The sequence below is a fragment of the Leptinotarsa decemlineata genome, unplaced genomic scaffold (assembly GCF_025532065.1).
Source record: "Leptinotarsa decemlineata unplaced genomic scaffold, Ldec_3_MD MMD2_tig00026340_RagTag_RagTag, whole genome shotgun sequence".
Lineage (NCBI taxonomy): Eukaryota > Metazoa > Arthropoda > Insecta > Coleoptera > Chrysomelidae > Leptinotarsa > Leptinotarsa decemlineata.
This window is the reverse complement of record NW_027412694.1, coordinates 9,683,909-9,703,582: the sequence shown is the minus strand read 5'-3', so window position 1 is coordinate 9,703,582 and position 19,674 is coordinate 9,683,909. Positions and strand designations below refer to the sequence as shown.

Genomic DNA, 19,674 nt, shown 5'->3' with positions numbered 1-19,674 from the left:
GGCTTGAACCACCGACCAACACGGCAGTCAATTCGAGTGAGTGAACAAAGCACCAACGCCGACCCGCTTGGCTACCGACCGACCAATATACTTACGTACCTATGTATACTCAAAACACGAGCATCGACAGTTCAGTAAATGAAACTTGAAAATTCAACCGTATCAATAGAATGTATCTTCCATCAAAAATCCACACAAAAATTCCACACAAAAATCAGACGTAGACATGAATTCTGAACTTTCTGAATTTTGGTTTTGAATTGTACAGTTAAATGAGGTCCATATAGAGCATCTGCGTAATTGAATAATGACAAAACTAGTGTTTCACAGAGTATCTTTTTTATGTTCATTGGAAAAAGATGTCGGTTCCCGTAAATCAACTTGATGTTAGAATATGCACGCTTTATCAACATTTTAATATGCTTTTCGAACCTCAAGCCAGAATCCATTACCACGCCTAGATTTTTTGTTTCATTAACTAACGCTATCTGCTCATTATTTATATTAATATTAATATATTGTCTATGATATTCACCTCCATACAACATGACTTTAGATTTTGTGGCATTAAGAAGCATTGGAAAGAAAGTTGGTAGCGCCCTCTTGACGACCTGTGATGCAACACTATTCTCTTTCCCATCAAAAAGAATTTCAAAATGATACTTTTGTATGTAAATTTGTTTGGCCTTGATATCTCATCGCATTCAAAATTTGAAAGAGGGTGGCTTTTCATGGCCATACTGTTTATTCACGTTCATATATATTACCAGATGAATAGTATATTCGTATATCAATGTTGGATTTTTTTCAGGTTTGGATAATCTACCACTTGGAATGTCCTTATCATACGCAAGGTGTCAAGTTTGGAGATCTCATAAACTGGACTGCGACTTATAGGAGGGATAGCGATATTGTCGCACCTTATGAGAGATGGACCTACTATGATCCAGAAGTGAGTATTATCTAAAAAGTCATAGAAGAGCTACAAATGATTAAAACATTTTTAAATTCCGAGTTGGAGCTCGGAATATAATAAAAATTAAAGTCGCAAATTAGCAAAATCATTATCAATAAATTTCGACTTCAGTGTCGGAATACTAAGGACGCGCGCGTAGCATGGCCATGAATTATTTTTTTAAATCACTAAATTTCGAGTTTAACTCGGACTGCGGACAGACTTTGTTGTGGAGCGAGATCGGAACTTCTGTTGACTAGTCCCAGCTGCTGCTGCTGACGCAATTCTCAATCCATTTCGTCGATTTCCCAACAATAGGTGACGGTTTGACCCGGTTGCAGAAAGTTATAGTGAATCACATCTGCCACTGACGACCTTACAGTACACAATGGTTTTTTGTGAGTTTTCGCCCTTAGGAAGTGCCTGGGTGGCTTATCAGTGTCTAATCAATGACCTGAACGTCTCCTGGTGTCTCCTGGTGTCGTAGAGGATCCACTTTCCATCACACGTGATGCTCCGATCCAATAAAGGACCGTTTTGGTTGCGCAAAAGCAAAAAAGAATAAACCTCGAAACATGAAATTTTCTGTAGACCGTTCAAGTCGTGGGGCACCCATTTTTTGATCTATTACATTATGAACTATTGCATGGGAGCTGACGCCCAGTTCTTTCGCTATTCCACGCACCCTTTGTGATGGGTCAATCTCCACCAGGGCCCTCAAATACTCGTCCTGTTTCACACTGGGCCTCATCTTCGAGGCTATATTTTCCGGAACGACATCATATATATTGGAAACGAAATTTGACCAAACTAGAATTATCTACTTTTCCAAGTGTTCAGTAATGTAATTATTATCAGGAGTACCCTGTAATGGACGAGCTACTATGTCCCTTGCACCATAATGAGTATAAACAGTGGGCTATGCAGACGACTTAGTCATCTTAGTCCAGGGTAAATACAATAATGTAGTGAAGGGATGCATGCAGCAGGCCCTGAACATTATAACAAAATGGATCGTAGAAGAAGGACCTAACATAAGCCCATCTAAATCGACCATAGTAGCATTCACCAATAGGACTAAAACGGAGGGTCTCGAACCTCTAAAATTTCGAGGTGAAGAAATACAAGTGTCGGGGGAGGTTAAATATCTGGGAGTTATCCTAGATTCCAAACTGACCTGGAACCAACACTTGGACAGGAGGTAGTACTGATGCTCGCCAAACGCACCTATAAAAAAACATGGGGACTAAAACCAGATATGGTATATTGGCTATACACGATGGTGGTTAAACCCATGATAACATACGCCTCTCTGGTCTGATGGCCAAAGATGAAGCAGGCGACCGCCATCAACAATAAGCAAATGTTTGCTTATTTGATGTTCAAAGTTCAATCTAAAATCAAAATAAGTATAATTGAATATTACTTACTTGCAGGTATCGCACTGATGATGGCGTAACAGCCGAAAGCGCTTTGCAATTCACAAATGATTTTTTTTTGCAAGAAATACGATTCCTTTCCTGATTTATCAACAAACTAGACAAGGTGCAAAGACTTGCATGTTTGGGGATGACGGGAGCAATGAGAACTACCCCAACAGCTGCATTGTAGACACTCCTGAATCTACCTCCCTTACACTTTGTGATAATGGGGGAGGCCAGGATGGGCCAATTCAGACTGAAAAACTCACCGAACCACAAAAAATTGGACCGAACAGAAATTTCAGAACAAGTGGAGAAGCACATATTGAACATGTGCACGGACCACATGACACCGAAGTACACCTTTAACACAAACTTCAAGGCCAAAATCATAAGCCATGAAGAGTGGAAGACCATTAGTTATTTCGAAAACATGTTTGGGAAAAACACCTGATATACAGATGGATCGAAGACCAAACATGGAACGGGAGCTGGAATATACCGAGCGGATAGAAATCTAAACTACAGCTATTCTCTAGGACTATACACATCCGTCTTTCAGGCAGAGGTGTATGCTATCTTGCAGTCTGCAAGGCTTATTAAATTGAGATCTCAAAGAAATGAGCGGATCAATTTTTTTATAGACAGCAAGAGCGCACTAGGGACTCTGACAAACCCGAAGGTGACATCAAAACTGGTCTGGGAATGCCATGAAGAACTGAATGAACTTGCAAACAGGAACAAAATAACTTTGTACTGGGCGCCAGGGCATTCAGGAATCACAGGTAATGACTTCATATATAGGTCCTGAACCAGCTCTGGGGGAACCAAAATCATTGGTACGAAACCAAATTAGGACATGGACCAATAAGGAGCACACAGAATACTGGACAAAAGTACCTGGCAACAAACACAGTAGAACCTTCATTAGGGAACCGTCCGAGAAAAGAACCGAAGAACTAATTCAATATAGTAGAGATCGGTTCAGAATAATTACAGGATTACTAACCGGTCATTTTCCGCTTAGAGGACACCTGAATAAAATGGGGCTGTACAAAGGAAGACCTCAGCTGCAGATTATGAAACGAAGGGATAGAAACAGCTCTACACATCTTCTGCGAATATGAGGCACTGAATCATAGGAGGCAGGCAATATATGGACGTACAAAATTACGCCCAGAAGAATATGACGAACATCCAACACGGAACCTGTACAAACTAGTACAGGGAACGAGACTGATGGAATGGGTGTCATGAGAAGATGGGAGAATAAACGCAATAAGCCCAAGAGGCTGCAGTGTTTTCTGGAGACTTGGACTTAATGGACAAGTCAGACAGCTCCCAAGGTACGAAAAAAAAAACTATAAACACTATCATAAAAATACAAACTGCACTTCATATAAAACAGCACTTCATATAAATGTGATTTCTCACCACCCTTCTCACTTCTCTCCAAAAAGCATAGTTTGCTAATGGGTCTTGTAAAATCTGCCACCCTGACACATATTTTCCCCATATCCTACCTCTCCAAAATGAGGAGGGCTAGTATGGAAAAATCGGAAAACGTGAGAAATAGAGTCAGTTGAATCTGTTGAAAAATGTGTTGAAATATACGTGCGATTCCTAGCAGTTGAATTGGGATGAAGCTGTCTCTTTTGAAGTATATTTAAATGATGTTTTAAAATTCAGGACATTCTGGAGATAATTGGAATAAACTAAAATTTGACAATTTTGTTTCAATTTCTCTCATTATTTAGGGCAGTGGTCGCCAACCTCTTCAATGTGTTGAGCTACTTTGTTAATTTTGGAATAAACAGCGAACTACCCACACGGAAGCCACGTAACGCAACGTAAATGAAATAATCCACAGTTAATTTATCATTATATGTATTTATTTTACTATTTAACTGGTAACACATAATACATAGGTACTAATAATAAACTAATAACAAAATAACTAATATAACTAGTACGTACTTGTTCATAGCTACATTCCTACCTATCAAACGAAGGTGTTTGAAAAATAAACACAAACTTTTATCCAACCACAACGGCATGTCACGTATGATTTAAAAATAGTTAATAATAACAACAAAAAAGTAACGCACTATCATGAACATAAACATTGAAAAATAAAAAAACACCTTCAATGAGAAGGCTGACACTCAGACTCATCGATAATTTTTTTAATGTTTGCAGTATAATTTGATGCAGCCATTCGAATACAATTATCCAAATGTTCATCTGAAAGTCGATTGCGATATTTGTTCTTAATAAACTTCATATTGGAAAAAGAAGATTCACACAAATAGGTTGAACTGAATAATGCTTTCACTTTCAAGGCAACACGGCATATAACTGAATATTTGTCTTTACTTACAATAGGCCAGATACATTCAGTACTTGAGACTAACGATTTTAAGGCTAAATCATTTTGAAACTCAATGACTTCCATTTCTGTTGCAGCGATGTCTTCGCCAAAGTTCTGCATAACACAAGTTGCAAACTGTTGGATATCAATTTCCATAAAGGGTGAAACAACAAACTGCGCTACTAAAGCCATTTCATTGAAATCCTTAAAACGATTTTTGAAGTTATTCTTCAGGGTAGAAATTATTTCTACATGATATTTGTTGTCATAGGGTTCTAATGGATTTTGAGATATTTTTTCTGAAAGAATAGAAAAATGCTTGGCATCGCTGTTAATTAGGTTTTGTTCCCAAAACTCCAGCTTTTTGATAAATGCTTTTATATCAGAAATCATTTCCGCTAGTTCTTTGTCTCCCCCCTGAAGCTGCAAATTAAGTTCGTTTAATTTCTCTGTAATGTCCACGAGAAAACCAAAATCTTTAAGCCAGATTGAATTTTCTAGTTCCAGAGTCGGTTCATCGCGTTGTTTGAAAAATTGAACCATGTCAGATAGGACATCATTAAAACGTTTCAGAACCCGTCCTCTACTTAACCATCGGACTTCAGAGTGAAGGAGTAGGTCCCCGTATTGACAGTCAACTTCATCGGCCAAGGTTCTGAATAATCTTCTTTGTAACGCTTGAGCTCTAATCTTGTTCAAAATTTTTACCACCAGTTTCATAACGTTGTTAAGTTTCAGGAAATTTCCACATAATGCTTGCTGATGGATAATGCAGTGGTAACAGAGAAATTGCGGAAAAGTTTCATCTTTACGACATAACGCCACCAGACCCTTATCACAACCCACCATAGCTGGAGCGCCATCGGTTGTCAAGCCTACCATTTTCGATATTGGAATTTTATCGGAAGAAATAATATTTTTTAAATGAGAAAACAACTCATGTCCAGTAGTGTGTCCTTTCAGTGGAATGAACTTCAAAAAGATCTTCTTTAATCGTAAAATCACTAAAAACCATCCTGACGAACACGGCCATCTGGGCAGTGTCAACGACATCTGTTGATTCATCCAGTTGAAGTGAAAAATAAACACAGTTATCTAAGTCAGTTCTTAACTGTAAAAAAATATCATTGCTCATTACTTCTACACGTCTCATCACTGTATTAGCAGAAAGTTGCATAGATTTTATAGCTGAAACTATCTCGTCTTTATTTCTAAAGTTGGCAAATAACGAATCAGCAGCTTCTAAAAACGCCTGTTTTATCATTTCCCTGTCTTCATAAGGTTTCTTTTTTTGTGCAATTAACTGGGACATACGGTACGATGCTTCAGTTGCAGACTTATTTTTGTCGACTGTTCTCAAAAATATTGATTGTTGTCCAATCAACTGCTTTTTTAACTGTTTCAGTTTCTCCTTTCTGGCGGCAGAATGTAGTGGGAATTATTTTTTCAAAATTATAATGTACAGTTTTATGATGTCTCTCAATATATCCTTTTTTAGCAACGGAGACCGAAGTATTACATAACAAACACACATTTTTATCTTTAACTTACGTAAAAAAGTATTGTTCTTCCCATTCTGAATGAAAGTGGTATGTCTTTACCTTCTTACAACTGCTTGCCATAATATCATTTTTGTTGTTCTCTACTAACCCAACCGCTGGACGTTGGTTACGCGTTCAGTTTTAAACTAAGCGCAATGTCGCCGCGCCGTGCGTATTTATCCCGTTCAAAGCAATCCAGATCGTTCTCGAACACTAACGCGCTGGTCCGGCTGGTCGGTTCTAGCCGATTCTAGTTTTATGGCGTCAGCGGCAGATCGCTCACCGCAACGTTGCCGCTGTTTATGTTTACTATTATGACAATTTGATTTTTTTGTGGAATTTTCGGAAGCTTCTCTGATTTTTGCAGTTTGTATTTTTTAAATTAAAATCGTTGTGAGAGCTACCAGAATTGCCTCCGCGAGCTACCGGTAGCTCGCGATCGACAGATTGGCGACCACTGATTTAGGGAGATACTGAAAAACAAAAAACACTTTCTTATTGCTACTTTCTAAGGACTTCTACAGATTATCATTCGACGTTTCATCTCTGAGGAACCATTATTATTTCAGTTGTTTATGTGCACCAGAAAAAAGAATAACCCAAGTTGTACAAGACGACTTTCATAGATATCAATTCGACGTTGTTTTTCGTCTCTAACAAATCATCATCCAATTTATTTTTTGTATGAACCGGAAAAAATCACCCGTTATGCGTTTCCTTTCTGACGAAAACTTCACTGAAATATAATGCAAAATCGGAATTCCTTAAATTTCAAATAAGCTGTGAAATGGGCAACTTGTTTCTAATACAACCGACTCTTAGGGTTTCAAATTTCCCCATACTGGTCCTTCTCATCTTGAACACAGTATATATGGCTATTGATAAGCTATATATACAGTGTGACCCATTTAAAATGGAACCACCCCTGTAGAATGTGCATTTTTCAATCAATCTCAATTTTTTTTTATTGAAATATTAAGCATGAAAAACTGTATCTTGACACTAACTTTCACAATTTTAGTTTCATTTCCAAGGCACTCTATGGTTTTTTTTGTTTGTCAAAAACGGCAAAAGTTTATTAGGCAATTTTTGTTTTCAAATTTGACTACACCACTGGATTCGTAGTCGTTATAAATCAAAACTATCAAATTTTCATTAAAAAATATTTGTTAACAACGAAGTTACAACAACTTCAATTTTGGAAACAAAGTATTTGTTTGTAATTTTTATTCAGATTATAGACATATTTGAGATCTGACAACACTGTCATCACCAAGTAGAACACCAGTGAATTTGTACAGTGAAAATCCGAAGTCAACAGCTCAATGCGTTCTACAGTTATAACTCCTGAAAATATGGTAATGTTAGAGATTTGTGGTGCAAGCGTTTTGTAATAAAAATCTGACTACGCCACTGAATTTGTGGATAATATTCCCTTAAAATCATTCATTTGAGTGTAGGTTACGAGAAGTGTATTCTAGAATAACAGAAAATTAAAAATTCATTTTCAAGTTATGCAGTACTTAGTACATTCTTCCGCATAGCCGCTAAAATCAAATTGATTTAAAGCATGGAAATCATTTATTCAATAATAAAACAGAGAGCAGGACAAAAATTGTTCCCTGTAAATTCTTCATAACTCAGCTAAAACAATCTTTTAGAGGAGATATAAATAATTTGAGGAAGCTGAACTCATTATGCAAAGGTTTTATAATAAATCAACAGTAGGCTGTGATTTTGACAGTTAATCATAAATAAAATAATAGTTGTTAGTTACGTGCATTTAATAATGGCTTTGCAATTATCATTAGAAGAAAGAATTGAAATTGTGAGAATTTCTGGGGACAATTATCATAGTGAAAGAGAAGCAGCTAGGATATTTAATCACAAACATCCAAATCGACTTCCCATTGACAGAAGCACCGTCAGTAAAATTAACAAAACATTTAAAGAAACCGGTGCAGTCAGCAAACATATTTTAAAAAATAATCACCGAAGAAGAAATTTAAACGAAGGTGCTGTTTTAGATTATTTTAGAAACCACCCAAACAGAAGTTTACGAGTCGCCAGTTTGGATTTAAACTTACCGAGAGAGACTATTCGACGATGTCTTAAACAAAACAAAATGAGAGCATTTAAACCTAAATTTCTTCACTCTTTAAAGGCAGGTGATGAAGTGAAACGTATGGAATTTTGTTTGTGGGCACAAGGCGAGTACCTGAATACAAGAAATTTTTCAAACTGCATAATGTTTAGTGATGAAGCTTCTTTCAGCACCAATGGGGTAGTTTCATCGCAAAATGCTCGGTATTGGGCTACGGAAAATCCGCACTGGATCATAAATTGTAAAAGTCAATATTCCGAAAAAGTTAACGTTTGGTGTGGTATAGTACAAAATAGAATAATAGGTCCATATTTTTTTGATGGAAACATAAACGGGCAAAATTTTTTTGGAATTTCTAAATAACCAATTATCGGACGAAATAGATGAAATGCCTCTTGCGGAACAAGTAAATTTATATTTTCAGCTCGACGGCTGTTCCGTGCACAATTCGAGGATTGTTAAAGAGTGGCTAAATAACCAGTTTCCAAATCATTGGATAGGACGAGGTAGTGACTTAATTGAATGGCCACCTAGATCGCCTGATCTAACAATATTAGACTTTTTTCTGTGGGGTATTCTGACACAAAAAGTATAGAGAACAAGACCAACGAATCGAGCTGAACTCATGCAAAGGATACGACAAGCTTGTGCCGAAATTACAGTTCAACAAATAAGAAATAGTGTAAACAATATTCGGAAGAGATACGATAAATGTATTGAACTTAATGGAGGTTTGGTAGAAGCCACAAAAATTTGAATGTTTAGTTTTAAATCAATGTTTATTTTAGTATCAGTTTTTTCTTAATGGCAATTAATTGTTGAATAAATACTTTGAAACTTGTTTGTATACATTTTGTTTTCATCAGCTATAGAAGAAGGTAGAGTAAGTTCAGAATCTCATAAAATGTGATTTTCCAGGTGCGCTGTTACAAAAGTACTATTATTTATTATTGGGAAACTTCCAAAAAGCTTACAAGTATGACCATTAATACTTCAAGATTCTATCAAGATTTGGTAAAAGCGCAATTGGGAGATCCCATGACATGAGATTCTGAACTTGGTCTACTACTGCGTAACTTGAAAATGAACTTTTAATTTTCTGTTATTCAATTATTCAATTTTTATTTTAATTTTCACTTCTCGTAACCTACACTCAAATGAATGATTTTAAGGGAATATTATCCACAAATCCAGTGGCGTAGTCAGATTTTTATTACAAAACGCTTGCACCACAAATCTCTCACATTACCATATTTTCAGGAGTTATAACTGTAGAACGCATTGAGCTGTTGACTTCGGATTTTCACTGTACAAATTCACTGGTGTTCTACTTGGTGATGACAGTGTTGTCAGATCTCAAATATGTCTATAATTTGAATAAAAATTACAAACAAATACTTTGTTTCCAAAATTGAAGTTGTTGTAACTTCGTTGTTAACAAATATTTTTTAATGAAAATTTGACAGTTTTGATTTATAACGACTACGAATCCAGTGGTGTAGTCAAATTTGAAAACAAAAATTGCCTAATAAACTTTTGCCGTTTTTGACAAACAAAAAAAACCATAGAGTGCCTTGGAAATGAAACTAAAATTGTGAAAGTTAGTGTCAAGATACAGTTTTTCATGCTTAATATTTCAATAAAAAAAAATTGAGATTGATTGAAAAATGCACATTCTACAGGGGTGGTTCCATTTTAAATGGGTCACACTGTATATTTACGGCAATAAATAAACTTATTCGTTATTCCACGCATATATTTCGATATCATTACTAAACACACATTATAAGAATATAGGCTTTCACGGACGGAGTCAGGTTTAGAGAGAACCAAATCCGGGCTGGGGTATGAATAGAACTTGTGGTACCAAACGTGCTCAGTGGTATATTCATTGACTGCGAGAATGAAGGTTTCTTGAAGTCTCAGTAGCGACTGACTGATGAGATGGGTTATGTGTTCACTAAGGTTTATACTTTTAGGGGTGGTAGGGGTGATGGTGCGAATGCGAATACTCACTCCTGATTGTTTCGCACTTGTACTAGGTTGTTCAGATTGGAACACTTTGTTGTCAGGTTTTCTGCTGGTGGGATGATGCTCAGAATCTTGTTCTTGCCTTTTTGAGTACTGGTTACCATGTTCTGTTGACTGGTATACTTATTTATTTTCTGTTAAGATTTTTGGGATGATTACAGAACTCAATGGCCTCCCTATGAAGTCGTGCGTGGTGAAGAGTTGTATTAGACAGGACCTCAATTTCCATAACATACAAAGAAACTGCTGTCTGTCTGATACAACGTATTATCATGCACGACTTCATAGGGAATGCCTTTGGAAGGTCACAAGGAACTGCTGCAATAGCTTAGATATTCTTATCAATTAATAATATGAAGTCGTAGATTGCATCATTAGTACTCATAGAATTCTTGAAAAAAAATACTTGTGGTATCGGTATTTTATTGTTAGTTAAAAAATCGGTAGTTCTTTTTCAAATCGATTCTTAAATAAGTGTGTGAAAGTATGGGAATGGAAGATATTGCCATTCAGATTTCTTCTGATTTGTAGAGTTACATATGAACTTGACAACAAGGCATTCATCTCTTGTTCAATTTTGTAACACTAACAACAGAACCAATGAAAAAGACTTGTGAAAGTATCAATATTTCCTTCATGATCTTCGACTCTGCACGTTTTGCTCCTTTTATCCTTCGAGATCGTCATAACTTCCTTATCAGCCGTTGTGTTTAACTCACCCCTTTTCACTAAATACTTATAGTTACGATAGTTAGACTAATACTTTTTTCTCCATTCTGTTTGGTTCAAATTGCTTCAGCATTATTTTTTCTTTGATTTTGGAAGTCTTTACTTCTGCTTCTTCTAACTCGATTCCCAGTTTGGTTCGTTTACTACTTCTCGCTACCAAATTTCTTGTTTTATTTATTTACTTATCATCAAATATTCCACTTGTTGAAAGGTACAATGGAAACAAGATGAATAAACATATCTTCCAATATACAATAACAAGGAAAACGTCAGCTTAAAAAAGAAAAAAACTATAGGTATTTACAAATGATTTGCCAAATGAACAAGAAACACAAATAACAAGGAGAGGGATAAAATCATCCATAAAATTTCAAAGATTAACAATTTTTTTCAATTAAAAAAGTTCTCAATCTTAATTTGAAAATATTTATATTAGGGGCTGCCTTTATATTTACGTCTAATTTGTTGAAAATTTTTGGTCCGAGATAAAGATGGCTTTTCTGGTAGAGGGCTGTTCGATGTGATCGAGGTACTAGCAAATTTCCAGAGCGAGTCGGATAATCATGAGTTTGCTTGTTCGATAAAAAACTTAATTTGTTATTATAAACATAAATACATAATTCATAAACATATATCCCAACAACCGTAAGAAGTTTCAGGTTTTTGAAAGAGCTCCTGCATGACTCTCTCCATCCAAGTTTAGCAATTATTCGAACTGCCGACTTTTGTAATATGACAATCCTTTCCACGGATGATCCCGTGCCCCAATTTAAAATCCCGTATCGCAAATGACAATGAATAGTGGCATAGTACAGACTCAACAAAATTTCAGCATTACAGTAGTTAGACAAGAATCTCAACGCATAACAATTTTCACGTAGTTTTTCACAAAGTGAGTCGATATGTAGTGTCCAGGTGAGTCTGTAATCAACTGTGAGGCCTAATTTTGTAACGATTCAGGCTTCAGTTAGTCTGCTGTCCTCTAAGATTCAACTTTCAAACATAGTTTGTCTTCATTGACATCTTATTTTAAAATCCCATAGAAGGGTTGATTTAGGATCTGCAATATACTCTCCAGAACATCTTCCAGGAGTTTATACTGGTTTTCAAATCAAAATGGAAGAATTGAAAACTTTCTATTAAAAAAACAAAGGTTTCAATTCTCTTTTCTTCAATTTGTTAATTATTCGTTTTACGGGGTCCCCTTGTTTTTTTCTAATGTATTGTTTTTACTTTTTCTGTCCGCTCTTCACGAATTTGAAGTCCATATTTTGAGCTCCTGTTTACTTTCGTAGATACGGTGATACGGTCACTTCTGGCAATAACAACTCGTTGAAAGACATTTTTTTCAATATCACATGCTGTGTATTTTCTGGTCCATTACAAATGTTCCCATTGAATAGAAATCTTTCTTTTCACCAAAATAATATGTTCGCTCAACTAGAGTTTTTGTTTACATTTGTGGGTAATAACACGAACGGTCAGAACCAAAATACAAAAATGTTATTCATGAAAATAAACTTAGTAATGTATTCGATGATTTTTATTTCAGGTACGCCAGAAAGTTCAAAATAGGGATTACGTGGCAAACAAAACGAAGAAAGTAGCTTGGTTCGTATCGAACTGTGGAGCTCGTAATAATAGATTAGCCTATGCTAGAGAGCTTGCCAAATACATTCCAGTGGACATTTATGGTACTTGTGGTCCTTTGAAAGTAAGTCGGAGCAGTTTGTACTTGCGGAAATTTTCTATTCATATCTACATATTCATTTTCAAGTAACATAAAATGTTATGAGTTCGACATTTCTCAATGTTATTCTTCAACTGACTTTTTTCTAAATCAAAATTATATTGGTGAAAACTATTTTATAATTCAATCAATATTGAAGCTGATATCTGACAAAGAATATTCCTAGCAATATGAAGATTTAGTAATATAGAATCAGAAGTTTTGAATATTTCTACCCATTTTCAAATGGATCTAGATTAAATAAGTGTGTGTGTTATTCAGCTAGATTTTCCAAATTAATTTGATATAGAGAAGAACAAAATGTTATGAAGTATTTTTCAGAAAACACGAATCACAGTATTGTTTTGTATGTGGTTCGAAACTATCTATCAGATAGGAATTGATTTATTACTACAAGCCGATAATTGAGCTTCTAGAAATATTGTGTTACAGTCTAAGTGGATGTTAGATCTGAAGAAAGCATTTGATACTGTGGACTATGAAATTCTTCTGAAAATAATTCATAATATAAGTATCAGAGGTTTAGTTTATAATTGGTTTCAAAATTATTTAATGAATAGAAAGCAATATGTATATTGTATGTCAATTGTATAATATCTACATTCAATGTATCTTTATTCATTTATTTTATTTTATTTTAATTTTGTTTTATTTTATTTTTTATTCTTCTGTCATAGACGACTATGTATTTTGTCTTATTACTGCATTGAATAAATTTACTTACAAAAAACATTTCACTTATTATTATTCTATCATATATTTTATGTTATTTTAATTTTTGAATATAAAAACTATATTTTTATATATTCTATGTTTTGAAATATAAAAACTTCTTTTTCTTGGATGTATATTGGGAAATAAAATTTGACAGAAACATGTTTAATATTTTTAAATATTTCCCAAATGCTCGCCTGTGAGTAAATCGCTGCATTACTTATGGAACAAAAAAAAATCAACCAGAATTAAGGGTTTTGCATACATAATGGGCTTTTTTACAGAATTGCTTTTAAAAATGAACTGTAATACATTTTTTGTTTCAGTGTCCTAGGTCCGATAAAAAATGCTTCGATATTCTAGAACGAGACTACAAGTTTTATTTAGCTTTCGAAAATTCGAACTGCCGAGATTACATCACTGAAAAGTTTTATGTCAACGGTTTGGGGCAGAACGTGCTTCCAATCGTTATGGGCGGGAGGCCCGAGGACTACCAAAGAAGTGCACCAGAAGGTAAGGAAAAGAATCAATTATCCCCGGGATTTTTTCACAAAGTAACTCTAGTCCGACATAAAACAGGAACAGCTGACTTTTTGAGAGAAGCTTGGCATTGCTCTCAATAAAATTATTTTTTTCTACTACTTACGAGCTGTCTGACTTGTCTATTTCTTCCAAGTCGCTAGAAAATAGTGCAGCTTCACGAGCTCATTGCGTTTTCCTCCCATATTTTTCATGACCCCCATTCGAATAATCTTGCTTCCTGACTGTTGTTGAAATCTATAGGAATCATCCCTTAGAATTTTGAACACTCATAAAAGAGGATTTAGGTTATGGATTTCGATAATTTCGGACAAAAATAACTTCGTTAATTCAACACCCTGTATTTTTTTGGTCTGGACAATATAAAATTCAATTAACTTCCATTTCATTTCGGGGTTCCCTATACCTAACCTGAAAAGTTTTTCAGATTTTGGCTCTTTCAAATATTAGCTCTTATTTCAATGCATTCATTGAATAAATATGGCTTTGAAATGAAATTTATTTAATTTATTCAGAGAATTCTCATTGACAGTTGTTATACTTGTTATTCTTCTAAAATATTCACTGCTCACTAAAATTTACATTCATATTCTGACAGTACTTCATTAAACATACTATATAATCTTTTTTTCATTATTTATCTGAAACAACAACAAAATATGAAACACAAATATATTCGATTCAGAGTGGGTGCTCGAAATGACGATCATACTGTTGAATACAAAGATCCACTATGCAAGACTTTTCAACATTCAATAACAATTGAGGCGTCACTCTTTGGAAAGCAGTCCTTATTATCTCCTTCATATTTCCAGTGTGGTTGGAGCAGTGTCGTTAACCTCATTCTTCAAGTATCCTCATAGAAAAAAATCGAGTCACCCCAAATATGGTGATCTCGCCGGCCAATTTTGAAGTCCTTCCCTACCAATTCATTTATTCGGAAAGCACATAATCAAAAACTCTCTGGCACTGAATTTGAAATATGCCGGAGCTACATCCAGCAGATGCAGAGGAGAGCAGATTCATCAGAGAATAAAACGGAATACAAAAAATGTTAATTCCTACTAAACTTGTCCATAGACAAGACAACCCATAGACAAAACTTGATTCGTCGATGGAAGTGTATTTCATATAATTCCTGGTGCATCTAAATACGGTACGGGTGGAATTTGTATTTTGTTATTACCCAGAAATGTTCCGTCTAGTTATTCCTGTATCTTTTTCGAGTTTGCGTTGACTCGTATGAGGGTTTGGTATGATTGATTCCATAATAAGAAATGTATTTTCTTCATTTTCAATAATAGGTTTTTGGTTTATTTGCCTTTCCATAAGCCACACTTCCAGTCGTACGAAATTCATGTAGAAATCGTTTGAACACCAACTTGTTTAGATGATTCTTGTATAGATATTTTTGGGTGTACACCCCAACGCCGAAAGTCACTTCTCTAAACACTCACCAATCGGTTGGCCGACTTAATTAGACCCAAAATCTACTGTTTACTGACGGAACTCTGGGCAATCTAACAATTACATACTTCTTGAAATCCTTAATGAAACAGCATAGTTAAGTGCACAATTATGCAGAATTTTTAATTTTGTTGAAAGGAAAACATAAAACTGAAAGTTATGTTCATTGTTAACCTATTTATATTAGTGAGAGCATTGCGTCTGAGCATCTTCCGCTACGAGAACGGTATTAGTTTTTTGTTTGTTTCAAGTCAAGTCAAAACACATTTCCTCAAATTTAGATATTTCTCTTTGGAAACCAATGCCAGAATCTGTACCTGAAGATGACCTTGCTATCAGGAATATGTTGCAGCGCAGAGTAATGATTCCGTTCTGAAATATCAAGTGGTACATTTGAATTGTATCATAGATCACTATGATCAATGAAATTATTAAACCAGTAACTGATGAATTCCACCAACTTCTCAATTTTGTTGAAATCAGTAAAGCCAATGTCGAAGTCTGATACGAGTGCTTTAATTTCTGTCGTGTAGTATTACTATATAAATTGACTATACTGAGCAATAATCAAATTTAACTTTATTTCACTTTGAATACAATTAACCCTTCATCTAAAACTTCAACTATTATTCGAATGTCTATCACCTAACTAGATCGCTTCGCGTACCGCACTGTAACTTCCACTTGACTGTGTCGATATGCTTGTGGCTAGCGTTTATATATCGTAATCGAATGCGCTAGGAAATTTTGCCAGAATCCCATCGAAATCGGTAGCATTATTCTCGCTACATCTAGAGCGGCAGCAAACATCGTACATTCGCGCGCTCTTAGCTACGACACAACTGGTTTATGGGTGGCGGCCGGCGTTATTTTCTTTAGGGCAAGATTTACAACAGTATCTTTTTCCATATGATGCTTGATGTTCAAAATTTGTTGACGTTTTTTTTTTTCGATGTCAAATATCATAAACGTTGTTTGACTTTAGAATGCTGCAATAGAACTCATCATTTCTGTTACTGTTTCATTCTTACCCTGTAGTTTCAGATTTAATGTGCTCAGTTTTCCAGTAGAATCTGTTAAAAATGCTGAATCACATTGCCAAGCAGTTGTTGATAATCACCCCTCTCTTTGAGAAAATTAATTATTTCCTGTAGCAATTAATGATTACTTTGCTTAGTGTTTCTAGGTTAATATATTTCTTGCCTTGCCAAAATCGACTGAACTAATCGACCGGTCGATCGCGATCGACCGGTTGGTTACCCCTGTTCTACACATTCTTTGAGATTTATGTGATGATTGTCAGACCAATAATCACTTATGGTGCAATTGCCTGGTGGCCGAAGGCTTTACAGAAAACGGTCGAAGCGAAGCTCTGTGGCTTACAGATACAGGCTTGTCTGGCCATCAGTGGTGCCATCAGTACCACACCGTCAGCGGCTATGGAGATCCTTCTAGATCTACCTCCTCTACATATTTTACTGAAGAGAGAGGCTAGATGGACTACATATAGACTTGTGCACAACTGCCTTAAAAAGTACTTTTCACGAGTAGAGAGGACTGGATCCTCCGGGAGAAAGAAATATTGAGAGCCGATAGTTGTTGGTTCACAGATGGATCAAAAACACCTTCCGGTTCTGGTGAAGGTGTTTTCAGTGGCAGACCCAGGACAGAGATATCAACCTGCCTAGGAACCTATGCGACTGTATTTCAAGTGCTGCGCTATTGAATTGTGTGCAGAGAAATTCAAAGAATTCATACACAAGTCAATTCAAATACTCATGGACAGTCAAGCGACCTTGGAAGCTTTTGGCTCCTACCAAGCAACGTCCAAATTAGTGTCAAATTGCCAAAAATGACTCTCATCGATAGGAAGACTTAACATATTGTCTCTGGTCTGGATTCCTGGCCATACTGGCCTGGAAGGCAATGAGGCTGCTGACTCCCTTGCAGAGGAGGGTGCTGCAAGCAGCTTCATCGGACCAGAACCTGTCTTTGGCATCGCTTTAGGCTTTGTCAAACAAAGACTGAACACCTGGAATGCAAGAAGATTCATGGAATTCTGGCGGGATTGGCTCACTCCAAGGCGTTTATTCACCCTTCAAAGCTTGATACCAAACAGTTGTTGGACTATACAGTAGAGATGAACTATGATGTCTTCTTCTTACAGGCCACTGTCATTTGAATCATCATATGCAGAGACTCGGACTGCTGGAAAACAGTGTCTGTCGCCTCTATTTGGAAAATGATGTTTCATCATCACAGAGCACATACTTTGTGCCTGCCCCGCTGGGTACCGAATCAGGTTTTTAGAGTTCGATAGAGCCATACTCTTACCATCTGACCTACAAGAAGACCACTCACCATACAAACTAATCAGCTTCGTTAAGAAGCTGGGTTTATTTGGTCGAGTGTGAATAGGTGTGAGCCACAATAAACCCTTGCGGGTTGCGGTGGAGGGTCGAATAGACCCACTCACTTTGGACCTAACCTAACACACTATTTGATGAGTTATCTGATTTTTTTTTGGTTACAGGTTCCTATATTCACGTAGATGAATTTGCCGGTCCGCAAGAACTGGCTTCATATTTGCACAGACTCGACAAAGACAACGCTCTGTACAACTCCTATTTTAAATGGAAGGGCACGGGAGAGTTCATCAACACTTTCTTTTGGTGCCGATTATGCGCCATGATGCATGCTCCTTTAACACACCGGCATTACGAAGATGTCAACGATTGGTGGAGAGGACCTGGAGTTTGTACGACGAAATCTTGGCGCAATACTGAGTTTGTTTAGACGCACACCGAGTAATTATCGAGTCATTTTGTTGTTGATATGTTGTAAATGTATATTACTATTAAGGATAATTTATTAAGTTTCTATTATAAAATTTGTGTTTTATTGAAATATTTCGTGATATACCTCATATCCTTAGGAAAAACCAGTAAAAATTTTATAGAACTGACCGATCAATACTTGATTAAAATACATTATAACGTATTCAAAAACCATACTTCAATGTGGGATTTTCACCTGGATATTTATAAAACAGAGCTACACAATAGCATTGCAAACTTTCAAGTAGAAATCTCACATTAAAGTGTGTTTCTTAAGTTTCTAGAGTAACAAACTTGTTAATTAACGAAACCATAGATTCCATGTCGGCGAGGTGCTCCAAACCAGAACGTCATAATTAGCTATTTATGATGAGTGTTCCAAGTAAGGTTTTATTTTGTGAGTGAAAAAGTTTCACGAACAAAATAAAACTTGCTTTTAACACAAATATCATACAAAGTTTTTTGTATGATAGCCTATAGGCTTCTTAGCCTATCGAGAAGAGAAATCAAAAATATGGATCTCGTCAACTTTGTGGAGCAAGTTTTCAATGATGAAGTCGAGTGTGCTCGTTAAAAAGGGTTTTATTACAAGCATATATATTTCAAGGTAATAGCATTCCTAAAGCGGAAAAATGAAAGTTATTGGCCCGAAAAATCAAAAACTTTTACGTTTGAACAAGTCCAGAGGCTTATAAATGAGACACCAGATGAAAAATATTTTATGATAAAAGTTGCTACTATTTTCGGAATATATGGAGTCTGCCGGCGTGGCGTGAAAAGATGTGCCATTTATTAATAGAAGACATTAAATAAATGGATGAATCATTGATTGTTAAAATTCCAAATAAAAAAACAAAAATAGGTCGTTCTTCTTTCATTTTTGGAAAAAAATTGACTATTTTAATAAATACTTCGCCTTTCGCCTTTCTGTTATATTATCAATCATCAACGTTTTTTTCTGAAATACTCAATTTATAAATGCAGTGCCAACCCAGTTAGTATGAACACGTTTGGAAAAATGACCTCCACCATTGCTAAGTTTCTGAACTCCCGGAACCAAAGGAAAATACATGTCACTGATTCAGAAGGTCTTCTGCTTCTTTGCTAGCAGAATCAGGAGCAAATGTAACGGATTTCAGAAGCACGGAGGATAGAAGTATATAACAGTAGCTGAGGGTTACATCGATCAATCTATTTCTTATAAAAAAGCTATT

The 19,674-nt window shown here is 35.8% G+C and overlaps 1 protein-coding gene across 8 annotated transcripts in view; it reads left to right on the top strand.

The window, feature by feature from the left end:
• Window positions 1-18,513, top strand: part of LOC111504626 (glycoprotein 3-alpha-L-fucosyltransferase A) — a 98,798-nt gene extending 80,285 nt beyond the window's left edge. For all 8 annotated transcript variants that reach the window (XM_074183535.1, XM_074183536.1, XM_074183534.1 and 5 more), the window contains exons 4-7: window positions 812-952; window positions 12,705-12,866; window positions 13,943-14,129; window positions 18,157-18,513. In XM_074183535.1, coding sequence (XP_074039636.1) covers window positions 812-952; window positions 12,705-12,866; window positions 13,943-14,129; window positions 18,157-18,419 — 753 coding nt within the window. In that variant the 3' untranslated portion in view covers window positions 18,420-18,513. The remainder of the gene's footprint in view (window positions 1-811; window positions 953-12,704; window positions 12,867-13,942; window positions 14,130-18,156) is intronic.
• Window positions 18,514-19,674: the final 1,161 nt, after the last annotated feature.